The sequence below is a fragment of the Triturus cristatus genome, chromosome 10, assembly GCF_964204655.1.
Source record: "Triturus cristatus chromosome 10, aTriCri1.1, whole genome shotgun sequence".
NCBI lineage: Eukaryota > Metazoa > Chordata > Amphibia > Caudata > Salamandridae > Triturus > Triturus cristatus.
In genome coordinates this window covers 892,271,489-892,286,114 of record NC_140593.1, presented here as the reverse complement: position 1 = coordinate 892,286,114, position 14,626 = coordinate 892,271,489, and the positions used below count along the sequence as shown (strand labels likewise).

The 14,626-nt window shown below is 44.9% G+C and overlaps 1 protein-coding gene across 1 annotated transcript in view; it reads right to left on the bottom strand.

Moving 5' to 3' along the window:
- PTPN23 (protein tyrosine phosphatase non-receptor type 23) overlaps positions 1 to 14,626 on the bottom strand; it is a 558,626-nt gene that overhangs the window by 518,755 nt on the left and 25,245 nt on the right. The window contains exon 2 of the mRNA XM_085628617.1: positions 4,293 to 4,367. Coding sequence (XP_085484743.1) covers positions 4,293 to 4,367 — 75 coding nt within the window. The remainder of the gene's footprint in view (positions 1 to 4,292; positions 4,368 to 14,626) is intronic.

Sequence of the window (14,626 nt, the reverse complement as noted above, 5' to 3'; positions counted from 1 at the left end):
TTGTTTCTTCTATGGATGCTGCATTTTGTTGATAATGCTCTAGCGTTGCCACGAGATCACCCTGATTGTAACCATCTTTTTAAGGTTCTGCCTGTCCTGGATAACTTTGAAGATCGATTTACAGAGATCTATGTTCCAAGGAAAGAAATAGCTGTGCATGAGTCTTTGGTCCTGTTCAAGGGCCGATTGTTTTTTAGGAAGTACATTCCTAGCAAGAGGGCACGTTATGGAAATAAGATGTACATGCTGTCTGAGTGTAGTACTGGATATGTCTATAATTTCAGCCGGTTCGGATTCCAGTACTGACCCCCGTGGTTGTCCGTTTACTTTTGGAATTAGTGGGAAAATTGTGAGGGAACTTTGTAGAGGTCTTTTCAACAAAGGTCACCATTTATACGTAGATCCTTTTACATTGGTGTGCAATTGGTCAGGGAATTGTTCAAAGTGGAAACTGTTGCTTGTGGCACAATCCGCTCTAACCATAAACGTAACCCAAAAGTGCTTGTTTGTACAAAACTTGAGAAGGGACAGGGCAGTGCCTTGGGTAGCGATGAACTTCTAGCTGTGAAATTTTCTGACAGGAGAAAGGTTTACATGCGGACTACCATCCATGACTAAAGTACATCACCTGTGACTTGGGTTAGGTTGCTGAAGTCAGCAAACTTGTGTGCATTTTAGACTACAATAAGCACATGGGTGGTGTAGACAGAGCAGATCAGAGGTTGGAACCTTACGCTGCTGGTCGTAAGGCATGCGTTTGGCATGATAAGTTAAATATCCATTTAACAACCTTCAATGCTTTTGTTGTATTCAAGGATTGTTCTCCAGAGTCAAAGATGATATTTGTTCAGTTTCAGCAGTGTTTGATAGGCAGCCTTGCTGTAGAGGAACAGGCAAGAGCTCCTAGAGAAGCAGTGGTGGAGGATGTGGCTAGATTGAAATATCGCCACTTTCATTAATAACTTTCCTCCCATGGTAAAAAAAATGTTTCCGCTAAGAAATGTAGAGTCTAACAAAAAAAGCATATGGAAGGAGAGTCGTATGTACTGCCATGATTGTCCTCCTAATCCCGGGCGGTGTGTGCCCATATGTTTTAAATTGTACCACACAAAATTGAGTTTTTTGTGCACTGTGAGCATAAAAGTAAACCGATTGGTCTGTATCATTTTATATTTTTTGTCCAGTTTTCTCGGTTGGTATTAGTGTGATGTATTTAGTTAGAGCTGTTGTGTTAGTTATAGTATTGTATCTACTTCCAATTAATTTGTGTTTTCTTTTTTGTTTAAAGAAAATGTGGTGGCAGATTGCGTGGACTGGCGTTTGGCTAGCAGTGTGTGTGGAGTGGCATTTGGCTGGCGGTGTGCGTGGACTGGTGCTTGCCTGGCCGTGTATGTGGACTATTGCTTGCCTGCCCGTGGGCGTCAACTGGCGTTTGGCTTGTGGTGTGCGTGGACTGACATTTGGCTGGTGATGTAAGTGGACTGGCGTTTGGCTGGCGGTGTGCGTGGACTGGCATTTGGCTGGCGGTGGCGTGGACTCGCATTTGGCTGGCAGTGTGCAAGTAGTGACTTGTTGCTAGTCACTACACACTGCTAGACAAACGGCAGTGCACACACTCTGTCAACGGCCAGCTGGTGTGATTCCTGTGTCAGTCATGGGGGCGTATGAAAGTGATGGGCTCTTGAATGGTGCTCTGTTGATGTGAGTGTATTAATTTGCTGAGTTCGAAGCAGGCGGTGTGAATGGTCGTGTGTGTGTGTGTCACATATGAAAGATGTGTGAATGGCCCATAAAGGTTTGGGGCCAGATGTACGATGCTTATTAGCGTGCACAAACGGGTCTTAGACCCGTTTGCGCATGCTAAAAAGCATGGGACTATGTACAAACAGTATTCTGCGACTCACAAATAAATTATGACACCCAAAACACTGTCTTGCGACTCGCTAATAGGGAGGGGCGATCCCTTCCTAATAGCGACCGCAAAGGTATGTACCAATGTTTCGCAATTACGATCGCAAAACATTCGCAAATTACCACCTACTTCAAGTAGGTGGTAATGCAATCGCGAATGGGTCCCCAGTGGACCCTTTCCCCTTTGCAAATGCATGCAATATTATTTTCTAAGGGCAGGCAGTGGTCCCAGGGACCACTGCCTGCCCTTAAAAAATGAAACTAAAACGTTTCATTTTTTTATTTTAAATGCATCCTGTTTTCCTTTAAGGAAAACGGGCTGCATTAAAAAAAAAGCTACTTTATTTAAAAGCAGTCCCAGACATGGTGGTCTGCTGAGCCAAGCAGGCCACCATCCTTGGGAGGGCCTGTCATTCATACCCAATGGGCTCGCAAATTGCGAGAGGCTCATTAATATTCATGAGCCTCGCAATCTGTGACCCCATTGGGAATCGCAAACAGTATTAAACACACTGTTGTACATGCCAAATAGTGTCTCGCAAATGCAACGCAATTTGTGAGGTGCTATTTAGCAGATTGTACATCTGGCCCTTGGTGCCTTCGATCGGCTTTACAGCTCACGAGCTGGGAGTCATTGGTTCAGGTTTTTGACCTTTCAATTATTAACAGAGAATTTAATTTTTGTGAAAACTTTTTAATAAAATTTTACATTCGTAACTTTCACTCACCCTCATGCCAAATCCAACCAGTAAATGTGTGTAATTGAGGAATAGATGGTTGTGAAGTAATATAGGTCTTTTCTGCCTTTCCCTGCCAGAGTGTACATGGTCTGTTGATGTGAGAGTTGTAATGTGCTGGGCACGCAGCTGGGGGTGTGAATGGTCTTGTGCGTGTGTATGTCACGTATAAAAGGTCTTTGAATGTCGTGTAAAGCGGCTAGTGCCCTGAGGCGTATTTACAGCTCACGAGCTGTGAGCCATTGGTTCAGTTTTTGGAACTTTCAATTATTAACAGTGTATTTCATTTCTGTGAAATCCCTTGTTAATAAAATATACATTTTGAACCTTTTACTCACCCTCAAGCAAATTCCAACCAGTATGTGTGTGTACTTGAGGAATAGATGGATGAGCAGTAATATTTGTCTTTTCTGTCTTTCTCTGCCAAGGTGTACATTGTCTCTAGGGGAAATCTACCAATTCTCGATATTTTCGTAAACTAAAAACCCAGGGGAGTAAGGATGGTGTGCCTCTTGTGGATCCCAACAGGTTTTCTTACCTCAATGACCTGAAAATCTAAAAATGTGACTAAAGTAACACATTTTCCTTGCATTACTGGGCCATATTCTTCCAGAATCAGAAAGAAACCACAAATTTCGTTACCACCCAGTGTTGCCCCAGGTATCCCGATAAAAGATTCTAACTCACTTGTGTGGGTGGGCTAAGTGCCTGCAACAGGAACGGGACCAAAACGTATGAAGATAGCTCTTGGTGCACCGTTCCTGGTCTAACAAGATTGTATTACCAGGACACAGGCCTAGGTCATGGTGCACATGCCTGATGTGTGCTCAGCCATGACAAAAAAAATCAGTACCAGGGATCCAGATAACCACGAAGCTGGGGCACTCGGGGCAAGAGTGTATGTCCGTCAACATGCAAGAACTTTTCTGCCCCAACAAGCGTCGAAGCCAGTTGCGGAAAAAGTTGGAGTTTGTGTACTGTTGCACTGTGGGTTTTAAGGAGAGTGACAGGGAGTTATTCTGTACATGCTTCATTTAGAAACAAAAACGTTTAAGAAAAATAAGTTTCAATATTCTGAAAACACCAATAGATGGCAGGAGAGAGCAGAGCCTAGGATCAACATGTGCTGCAAACTGGCAGATGTTGGCCCAATCAAAATTTCGGGTTGTGTAGGAACACTCCACTTCACTTCAATGTACATTTCTCCAGGAAAACATCGGCAAAATGTACTTCGGGAAATGTGCATGGAAAGTCAAGAGCATAGGCAATATCAGTGCACAAACACAAATTCACACAATTAGTTTCCATGCCTGAATTCAAATCTCAGAATTGCATGGAAAACGTGCATCCTAAAATTAAGGCATTCCTTTTGTATTTCTAGATGCGTTATCAACGATATGGAGTCGCACGCCATAATGTAGGCCTAAATCCTCCACAAGATGCATATACCCTGCAATTCTTACCCATACTAGTCTCATTCAATGTAGATTGGAAAGTGACGCAGGAATGGTAAACATGAGTATGGGAGGGTGAAGAACAGTTGCCATGAAAAGAACACAATGAAGTGACAGTTAGGAATATGATGACTATAAATAACTCGAAATATGTACAGACATTTGTGGGGCAGACAACAGAAGTGCTTACCTGTCTTAGCTGCTCCAATTTCTTCAGCTCTTCATTATAGTTCTCTGGATTCTCACCATAGTTCTTCAGGACAAACTGTGGAAAGAGAGTACATTTGAAGCATAAAAGAGCACATTTTGCAATTTGCTAAAAATTATCCCCATTATTAAGTGGGGTGGGAGACTACCCACTTCAAGAAATAATCATAAACCTTTTCAGGCTGAATATTCAAAGTCACTAAATTAACCTGAACTCCACCTCCAGGTGGATATGGCATAGAGCAGACAGGCTAAACTTAGTCAATGGTGGAGGCAGAACTAAATCGAGGTACAATTTGAAGCTGACTGCGATGGAACATGGGTCAGATATACAGAGCAGGATCATCCTAGTAAAATAATTTACCTTCTGAAAGTCAAATCCCAATTCACACAGAAGTACATGTCTAAAGACTCCCCGCCCCTCACATTTAATCTGCCTACAAGTCCTTAGTATATGTGTAGAAAGTGCACCCAGAAGAACTAGAAGTTAAATGCACTAGTGGGCTGAAGCACCTAATGTGCCATCCAAGACAGTGGGAGGATAAACTTGACTTCAAAGCCAACACAATGTAGCCAGAATGCTGAAGTGTAAACCCTGCAATACGATCTGTCAAAATTACACTTTTTGGCAGGAGAAAACTTTGTTAAATATTAATAAGTCATCCATATTTAGGCCTTGTAGTCCACAAGGTACTGTGTAAGGCATTTAAAAGAGGGACATGTAGAAAATTAATATTACCATGTCCCGACAAAGACATGACCCTAAAAACTATTTTCACTGTGGCATTTGTTGTAGGAACAGGGCCTGCCTCAAACTGGATTAGAGTGCGGAACCGGCAGGGTGTAGAACTGGCAGAGTGCCGAACTGGCAGAGTGCGGAACCGTCAGAGAGTGCAGTGGCGTAGAGTAGATTGTTTCAGAGAAAAGTGCAGTGGCATAGCATGCAGTAGCATTGAGTGAAGTGGTGTGAATTGGAGCAATGCAGAGTAGAGTGGCATAGAGTGTAGTGGCATTCAGTGCATTGGCATAGAGTGGTGCAGGGTACAGTGATGCAGAGAACACTGGTGCAGAGTTCAGTGGCAGAGAGTGCAGTGTTGCACAACAGAGTAGCATAAAGTGCATTGGTTTTGAGTAAACTGCTGTAGAGTGCATTTTAGTAGACTAGAGTGGCACAGAGTAGAGTGCTGAAGAAGGATATAGTGTAGCGGTGTGGGAGCGCACTGGCTTAGAGTGGCATAGAGTGGAGTGCAGTGGCGTAGAGTACAGTTGTGCCAAGTAGATTGGCGTACGGTGCACTGGTTTTAAGTAAGATGGTGTGGAGTGCACAGGAACGAGTAGATTGGAGGGGCCAGGAGTGGAGGGGGCGTAGTGTGGAGGGGGCGTAGTGTGGAGGGGGGGCAAAGAGTGGTGGGGGGGCAAAGAGTGGTGGGGGGGCAAAGAGTGGTGGGGGGGCAAAGAGTGGTGGGGGGGCAAAGAGTGGTGGGGGGGCAAAGAGTGGTGGGGGGGCAAAGAGTGGTGGGGGGGCAAAGAGTGGTGGGGGGGCAAAGAGTGGTGGGGGGGCAAAGAGTGGTGGGGGGGCAAAGAGTGGTGGGGGGGCAAAGAGTGGTGGGGGGGCAAAGAGTGGTGGGGGGGCAAAGAGTGGTGGGGGGGCAAAGAGTGGTGGGGGGGCAAAGAGTGGTGGGGGGGCAAAGAGTGGTGGGGGGCAAAGAGTGGTGGGGGGGCAAAGAGTGGTGGGGTGGCGAAGAGTGGGGTGGCGAAGAGTGGGGTGGCGAAGAGTGGGGTGGCGAAGAGTGGGGTGGCGAAGAGTGGGGTGGCGAAGAGTGGGGTGGCGAAGAGTGGGGTGGCGAAGAGTGGGGTGGCGAAGAGTGGGGTGGCGAAGAGTGGGGTGGCGAAGAGTGGGGTGGCGAAGAGTGGGGTGGCGAAGAGTGGGGTGGCACACAGTAAAGTAGTGTGGAGTAGAATGAATTTACAGTAGAGTGGTGTAGAGTACAGTGAGAGTGGTGCAGGGTAGACTGAAGTAGTGTGGAGAAGCGTGTAAGAGTGCAGAGTAGACTGCAGTTGTGTGGAGTGGTGCAAAGGAGAAAGGGGTGGTGTGGTAGCGTACTGACATTTCAGACAACACATCTTCAACAGAAATGACCATTACATTTTCAGAGACATACAGTTTTACTGATAAAAGTATACAATGCACAAACGATAATGTGTGGAAATGTCATCGCCTACTGTACTGATTTGCTTAGATTGTAATCAAATATTTGTTTCCACACACTTAAAAATTACCAAAAATTGTGCTTTATGATTTTCTAATTCAGATACATTCTGACATATCTGCAGTTTATTTACAGACATTAAATGATATTGCGTGCTAGCAAAAAACATTGTACAGCCTTCCTCAAGCACATCCTAAGTAGCCAGCATGATTGTCACATAACTCCTCTCACTCTGAAGTCAGAGAAAGAAAAGTAAACAGCAAGCTCCTTGGAAGACAAAGCCTGACATTTGACCTCTATCTCTGAATGCCCAGCAGATGTGACAAGATAAGAACAAAATTTAAAGGTCTGTTTACAGAAATGGAGTACTGGTGCTAGAATACAGTACATAGGGCAACGGAATAGACAAACTCAAGCTGGACAGTCGAAAAGCAAACAAATGTGAGTTACAAACCACAAAGCCAAAAGTTAACAACGGGTGGAATGCATTTCCAGGAAAGCTTTCCGAATCGTTAGCAAACCAGCTTCGACCTAAAAAGTAGTTTCTGAGTGTAAGCAGTGGAAGAATACAATCATCCAATTAAACAAATGGTAAAGTGGGTATGCTCCATAGGAGAAACAAACACAGGAAGAAGCAGGCAAGCCAGCGCATAAAAAGCAAGCAAATAAAGAGTGACAATAAGCCAACCAGTGTACACTTAAGGGCAAGCTCTAAGCTTACTGTAGGTAATTGATATGGGCTATAAGATGCTTTCACCTACAGACAGGTAGATGACCTAAAAATGTGAACAACATTTTGTCGAACCTCAATACTATACAATAGTCCTAACCAAATAATTCAAAAGAAAAATAACGATGTGATTTAATAGGGAAAATTGTCTTTAAATAATGGGAAATAGTAATGAAAAAGAGTTAAAAAAACATAATCAAAGAATCAAAGTGTGGCCAAAAGAAGTCTAAAGTTAAACTAGGTTACAGTTTATGTTCAGTTGGAATGCAACTGCCTGGGTTTTCCCGACAGGGTTTTCCCACTCACCGTTCTTCCTGCCAACAGAAGCCCCACCCACCCCAAGACCTACTTAATGCAGGCCGCAGCACAACCGCACAGCAGATGCGTGCAACTGGCGCGCCAATGGCAAGCTCATCTGCACGCATCAGCGCCTGGACCATGCCCAGCGCCACTATCCCTGTGTCTCCTACCCCTGAAGATACACCATCGCCGAGCTCTACAACCTCGACGCCGCATCAAACACTAACAAAGCTCAGACCCACGCTCCACAGTAGGACCTTTCACCTGCACCCACCGCCACTCCATCTGCCATTGCACACACACCAGCCCACCAACCAGCCCCACCCCGGACACACCACAGACACTACCTGAACAAAAACACCAGTTTGCATGCGCCCTTCTCAACACGCTCACTCCATCCAACCATGCTAGAAACCTCAGAATCATCTTTGACAAGCTCACAATGAAATTACAGATAAACACTATCTCCTCGGCCTGCTTCTTCACACTGCATATGCTGTAAGAACTTCCAAGTGCCTACCCATACACAAGAGATGCACCGTGACACTAGCCCTCATCACCCGCTGATTGCCGCCCACCTTCTGCAGAGACTTCATCCCATACAGAACGCCGCAGTCAGACTCCTCCTCGGCCTTACCTGACAAACCCACATCACACCCCACCTCAGGAAACTCTACTGCCTCTCCATACAGAAGAGATGCCAATTCAAGCTGCTGACCCATGCTCTACACAATCAAGGACCTGCCTACATTCACCACCGCCTGAACTTCCACCAACCGAGAAGACTACGCTCTGCCTCCCTTTCACTTGCCCATACTCCCCACATCTACCAAAGCAGAAGTGGAGGATGCTGCTCTTCCCACACGACAGCAAAGACCTGGAACAGTCTCCCACACACCTCTGGACCATCACTTCACTTCCAGAATTCCGAATGGTCCTCAAGATCTGACTGTGCGATTAAGCCTTCAGCACCTCTAAGCGCCTGATACCCTATCGGGTGACTAGCCATGCTTTATAAATCATTATTAATTGAAATCAGCCATCGATTCTTACTGTGGTTTTGAAGATGTGGTGAAACAGCACTGGCTGGAACAAGATGAATGTCTGATTCACATGAGGTGAGTCAAGTGGCTGTAGAAATGAAGAACAAAGGTTGCTAGTAGCCTCAACATTCTAAAGTTTGCCACCCTTCTTCTTATTTGGGGTGAGTTTCAGCGCTACAATCACAAAGTCTGGCATGATCCTCACCCTCTGTCTCTGACAAGACCATGTACGTTTCCAATGCTACCAGTTTGGTTTCTATCATAGCAGCTGAAGCCCATGATAGTCCTTCTGGTTTACAATTCAGCCATCACTAATTTAATTACAAGCCCGGAGGCTATCATTATGCCTTTTAATTGCCACTCCTGCAGCACCTTAAAAGAACTTCTCGCAACAATAACACCGTAATAGAACGTTCCTCCCCTTTTAAATGCTGCTTTTGCTCAGATAAGTACCTTTGTCACTGCCTTGCTATTTTGGCTGCAGTATGAAAGAGTGTAAATATAAATGAGACAAGCTACTAATTTATAGATGCAGTGCGAGTGGTGTTAGTATGAATATTTTACATAAGTTTTAGTATGGTTAGATAATTTGGCTAAGAGTGAAGCAGGGTTGGACACGACTGAATAAGGCTTTTATTTTTCATATGGGTAACTAATCAGTAAAGACAAATTGTTTTTGAAGACCAAGTATTAATACAATTGATTAAGTGGGCTCAATCAGATTTGCGCAGTCAAACGGGATGCTGTTTGAATTGACGTGCTGTACCACTGGTAGCCTCTGCAACGCACCAGGAGTATGCGATGTACACTCAAGGAGATTTAGAGGGGTCGGTAAACGCATGCCCGCTTTAGAAGCATGCCCGGACGCCAGCAGTAGGAAGGGTGAGAGAGGCAGCACGATCATGGTTTGTAATTGAAAAAGGCAAATATTTGTAGGCATTGGGACCGTGCACTATTGGCTGATTGTATGTAGGGTAGCGCGTGAAGACATCACGTATAGCTAATTTCCATTGTCGATCGCAGTCTCTGGAATAAGCTGATGACTTTACGGCGCATGTTAAATATTGCACGATTTGGTAGGTATTTTTGTTTGGGCTGATTATTAAGGAAGTGTATGCACAATACGTTAGAGTGTTTTGCGGCTCGGTACGTTGGTTAGCAGCGATCATCAGCTGTATGGAGAATGGCATAGAAGGAGGTTGGTGACTACAGGAGAGGTTAAAAAAATTAAAGAACGGATTCTTTTGCAGGATAGAATGGCTTCAGACGATGGCAGTGTTGAACCAGAGGTATTGGAAGGCAGGATGAATGAGGAGAATATTAAGAAATGAATCCAAAGGGAGGTTAGAGCTTCTGTTAAAGAGGTAGTAGATATTGTGATGAAAAAAAAAGGAAAGCGGGATCTAGGTTCTCGATAGCAGTATTGGTCTTCATCAGACTAGGAGGCTGAGAAGAGTGTGGAAGAGAGGACAAGACTGTGGAAAACCAAACATATACAGAAAAGACCATTGAATTAAAAGAGGAAGGATAGATTAACAAAGGCTGGTTCAGTTTCGGCACGCATAGCAAAGGTGTCCTTAGTGGCACACAAGATGTGTCAGATAACTAATTAATGAATGTTGATGGTGATATCACACATGGATCAGATAAGATGTATGACGAATACATATTTGATTTGAATTAAGATGGCTTTTAAAATGATGAACTTATAGGCGATTTGGGCTGTTCATCAAAAATGGTAATTAAGAATCCACTAGGTGAAGAAATGTTTAGTCCATACGACATTCGTCATACTAGAAGTGCAGATTGGTGGCCACAAGAATATGCATTAAATTCATTGAGAAGTACATAAGAAAGCCTTTGGAAATTGAGGTAAAGAATGTACATAAGGCAGAGTGTTCAAGGCCAGTGATTGAGTACAAGGTGTGCAATACTCCGAACCTAGATCCAGACATGATTACATTTCTTTTTAAGATGGGGAGAAATCCTCGCAAAGGTCTACAGTGATCGTTACGATAATCTGTTGGACATTCTGGGATCTCTAGCCAAGTTTATGGATATGGCGGAGGAGGCTCATTTAAAAAAAGAGCCAATTGATGTAGATTTATTAAGAGGATGGAGCCAAAGGGCTATGATCTTTTTAAGATAATACAAATGCCGAGTTCATGGCTGAATGCAGGAAGACAATTCATATGAAAATTAACCCCTAATTGTGGGAAATGGCAAATGAAGAGGCAAGTGAGGGTGCTAGAGGGTTGCTCTTTGGTGGTGGATTGGCGAAGAGTCTACGCAAATATCTGGCTACTTTCACGGCACTAGATAAGCCTTAATCAAACATGAGGAAATCGTTTGGTGGCGTTTTTGGAAGAGCCAGCAGACAAGGACCTTACGCTGGCGAGGACTACAAAGGTCCCAGTACAATTACGCCTCCAGAAGTGCTGGAAGAGGCTTCCAGGAGTCATAAGGTTTCTTCCCCAAAGAGAAAGATCGGGGAGAGCCATGAGAACTGGAGAATAAGGACAGGGTTCCGCTGTGAGTACGGAGACAACAATTATTTTCTTTCCCTAAGTCAAAGTAGGAGGTTGACTAATGATTTTTGTAGATGCATGGAGGAATACAACTGGAGATCCATGGGTGTTAAAAACTATTGCAGGGTACGAGATGGAGTTTGTAGAGATATCGGTACAGGAAAAAGAACCGAGGGAGTTGAATATGGCAAAGGAAGAAAAGTTAGTGGTCGATGGAGAAACAGAGGCAATGTTGCAAACAGGGGCTATATGTTCAGTGAAAGAACATTCAAAAGAGTTTGTGAGCACTTTATTTGTGGTGGGAAAAAAGGACAAAGTATGAAGATCTGTGATAAATTTAAGGTTTGTAAATTGGTTTCTAGTTTACAGGCATTTTAAGATGGAGAAACGATCTTTTGAGAGACGTGCTTCTGGATAAGGATTGGTTAGAAAAATTAGATCTGAAGGATGCTTATTTTACAATACCGACAGAAGAAGAAAGCCAGAAGTATTTAAAATTCCGATGGAGGACTCAGTTGTACCAGTTTTTGTTTCCGTTTGGTCAGTCTTCGGCACCATGATGCTTTAGAAAGGTGATGATAGCTGTGGTAGCTCATTTGAGAGAAAGAGGATTTCATTTGATTGTTTATTTGGACAACATATCGTTGATGTCACTGGATGTGGATGAGTTAGAACAATTGAAGAAGGTGAGGGGTCTCTTGGGAGAGTTTGGGATTTCTGATAAACAAAGAGAAGTCCATTATGTCCCCATCTCGAGGTTGGAATTTCTGGGGTTCCAAATAGATACAGTGAGAGCAATGTTCTTGTTACCAGAAAAAAAAAGAAAGATGATAAAGAAGGAGGTGTTGCATGTATTGAGGGAGGAAAGTTTAATGTTGAGGGATTTGGAGAGAACAATAGGTTTGTTTTTGTCATCAATCCAGGCAATTTTTCCAGGGCCAATGCACTACCCTGCTTAACAGAGGATAACAGAGGCCTTAAAGAAGGTCTTATGGTATGGCGACATGGTTGTGCTGAATCAGAAGGCGAAGGAAGAATTGCATTGGTGACTACAAAATCTAGAGGCATGGAATGCATGAGCAATTTTTGGCTGCATGCCGGATTTTGTGCTGGAGACAGATGCCGTCTAACAGGTGGCACAAGGTCCGGTTTGAGAGAAGTCAATACATAAACTGTTTGAAATTGGTACAGGGGTTGTTTGCACTGAAGAGTTTCAGAGGAGTGTTACAGGGTCAGAACGTTTTTATGAAAAAGGACAATGTGTTGGCTGTGTCATACATAAATCACTTAGAGCTGGAGCAGGTCCAGGAGTCTGTCAGACATTGCGAAGGTGTTTTTTTTTTTTTGTTTGGAGCACAGGATAAATTCAGCTGCAGTTTCTTCGTGAGGGCGGGGAGTGTTGTCCCCCACCACACACTGAGAGCCGTGCTAAAGCAATGTGAACAATACAATAGCAATGAAATGATTTCATTGACATTTTACTATTCATAAAGTGCATTGCAGCCGTCAATCTGCCCAGGAGCTGGGATAAAGGAGGGGTGTGTTCTCTGCTGCATGGAGAACTGGTAAAGACTGGCCAGACACTGCAAAAGTGCGCAAGTCAGTTTGGCCAGCTGTCATGCGCACTTTGCAGGTCTCCAGTGGAGACCAAGCACAGACCTACAGGGCCTAAAGGGGCATATAGCCAGAGCCTGCTCCACCCAATCCAGGCACTGCTCTTATACAGCATGAGCGCAGCGCCTGGATTGATTAGGGAAGTTTCCACTGGTGCCCATCAGAGACACGGACTGCAAGGACACAGAAGACGCAGTCCAGGTAAGTTTTATTTTTAATGCCGTTGTAATGCATGTGACTGCTTTTATTTCGTATTCTTGTTTTATGTAAACGTGTTTTGAGATGTGGTGAGGAACATTGCTTACCCCGCCATTTTAAGGTCAAGCCTAGAAGCAGCGCGTATGCGCTGCTCTAGGAATCGGCCTCTTGGAATCACTTCAGCTTTTGGAGACGCTCGTGCGTGTGGTGCTCACACGCCATTGGCCTTTGCGTCTGGCTTCAGTACGCAATTGGCCAAAGGCGTGTGGATGTCCCAGCTTTTTGGGAAATGTTTACTCCCAGAGCGTTTCGCTCTCGGTAGCTAGCAGCGGCGCGCAGCTGCAATTTGTTTTGTCTCAGGTTTATCATCAGCGGTGCGCAGGGGCCATCTGTTTTGTCTCAGCCACTTGCAAGGGGTTCCCCTATAATGAAAGATGCTCCTGCCGCTCTCTTTTCCATATGCTTTATACAGCTTCTGGAGGCACCAGGACACCTAGAAGTTTAAAAAATACCTATTTAAGGACATGCTTGATTCCATTCCTCTGGATAATATTTCTTTTTAAGTGATGCTGCGGACGGGAGACATTTCTCATAATATTCCTCACCCACTGGGGAGTCGCTTCCTACTTTCCTGGTGTTGTCTCTGCTACTTTCACTCTTGCTCCCAAGAGCTCCCTCGCTTGAGTGATGCGCGAGGCTCTGCCCCCAGCTCAGCGACTTTCCTGCCCTCTGATCTGTAGGAGGACAGAGCAAACTTTGTACATTTCCCCCTCTGTCTTTCAAAGCGCTGTGTTATTATTCAGCGCCGGTCTTCAGGAATTTATTTTTGCTTTCGAAGTAAACTGCTGGGGGAGGAAAAGAAAAGCGGCCGAGGGGCTGACTAGGAGAGGGCAGGCTCCCCCCAGCAGACTACGACACCAGGAGTGCTGTAAAGGCTGTCTGTCCCCCCCAGAGAAGGTACTATTGTGCAGGCTGCCTTTATCTAGGTGCTTGGTGAGTGCCAGCGAGCCCATCTCCTTCACACTCCCCAGTGCCAGCCTCTGCCTTTAACGGGCCTCTTTATTTGCAAGGGGACCATTCAGGGACTGTCACTCCTCACTCCCCACTTATTCACCAGCATCATCAATCAATAGGCCAAGCAGCGGGCAGGTACCCCCTTTGAAATGGGGGAACAATGGGTTCTGAGCTCAAAACACCCCTCTCCTCTCCTGCCAACCCCCTCCCCCCAAACGAGGTTTGAAGTTTTTAAGCCGCTGCTCCCATTCTGGCTCCGAAAATATAGGAGGAAAAAAGGTGCATTAGAGGAGAGAAAACGCAGTAAGTCGGCGGGACCCTTAAACCCCAATATATCAACAAAAGTGCGCATCGCTTTAACTTTCGCGTCCACAAAAGTTTATTTCCGTTTTTATGTATACTGTTTCTGTCACGTAGGGTTTTAATTAACTGCACCATGATTAATTCAAAACTGTCCTTTGACCTACTGTCAGAATCCGTCAAATGACTGTGCGCCCAAGAGCATGTCACAGACTCATGTTCCAATCTGCCTCTGGGGCGAGGGCTGTTGGGTAGCAGGTCAGGGAGCTGAATCTTCCGTCTTTCTGGAACTCAAGTTCCCTTTGGTTTGGACGTGTCCTCTGCAGGGTCCTAAACATACCTGCTGATCGGCGTCTCCCAGTCCCAATCAGTTTCCTTTC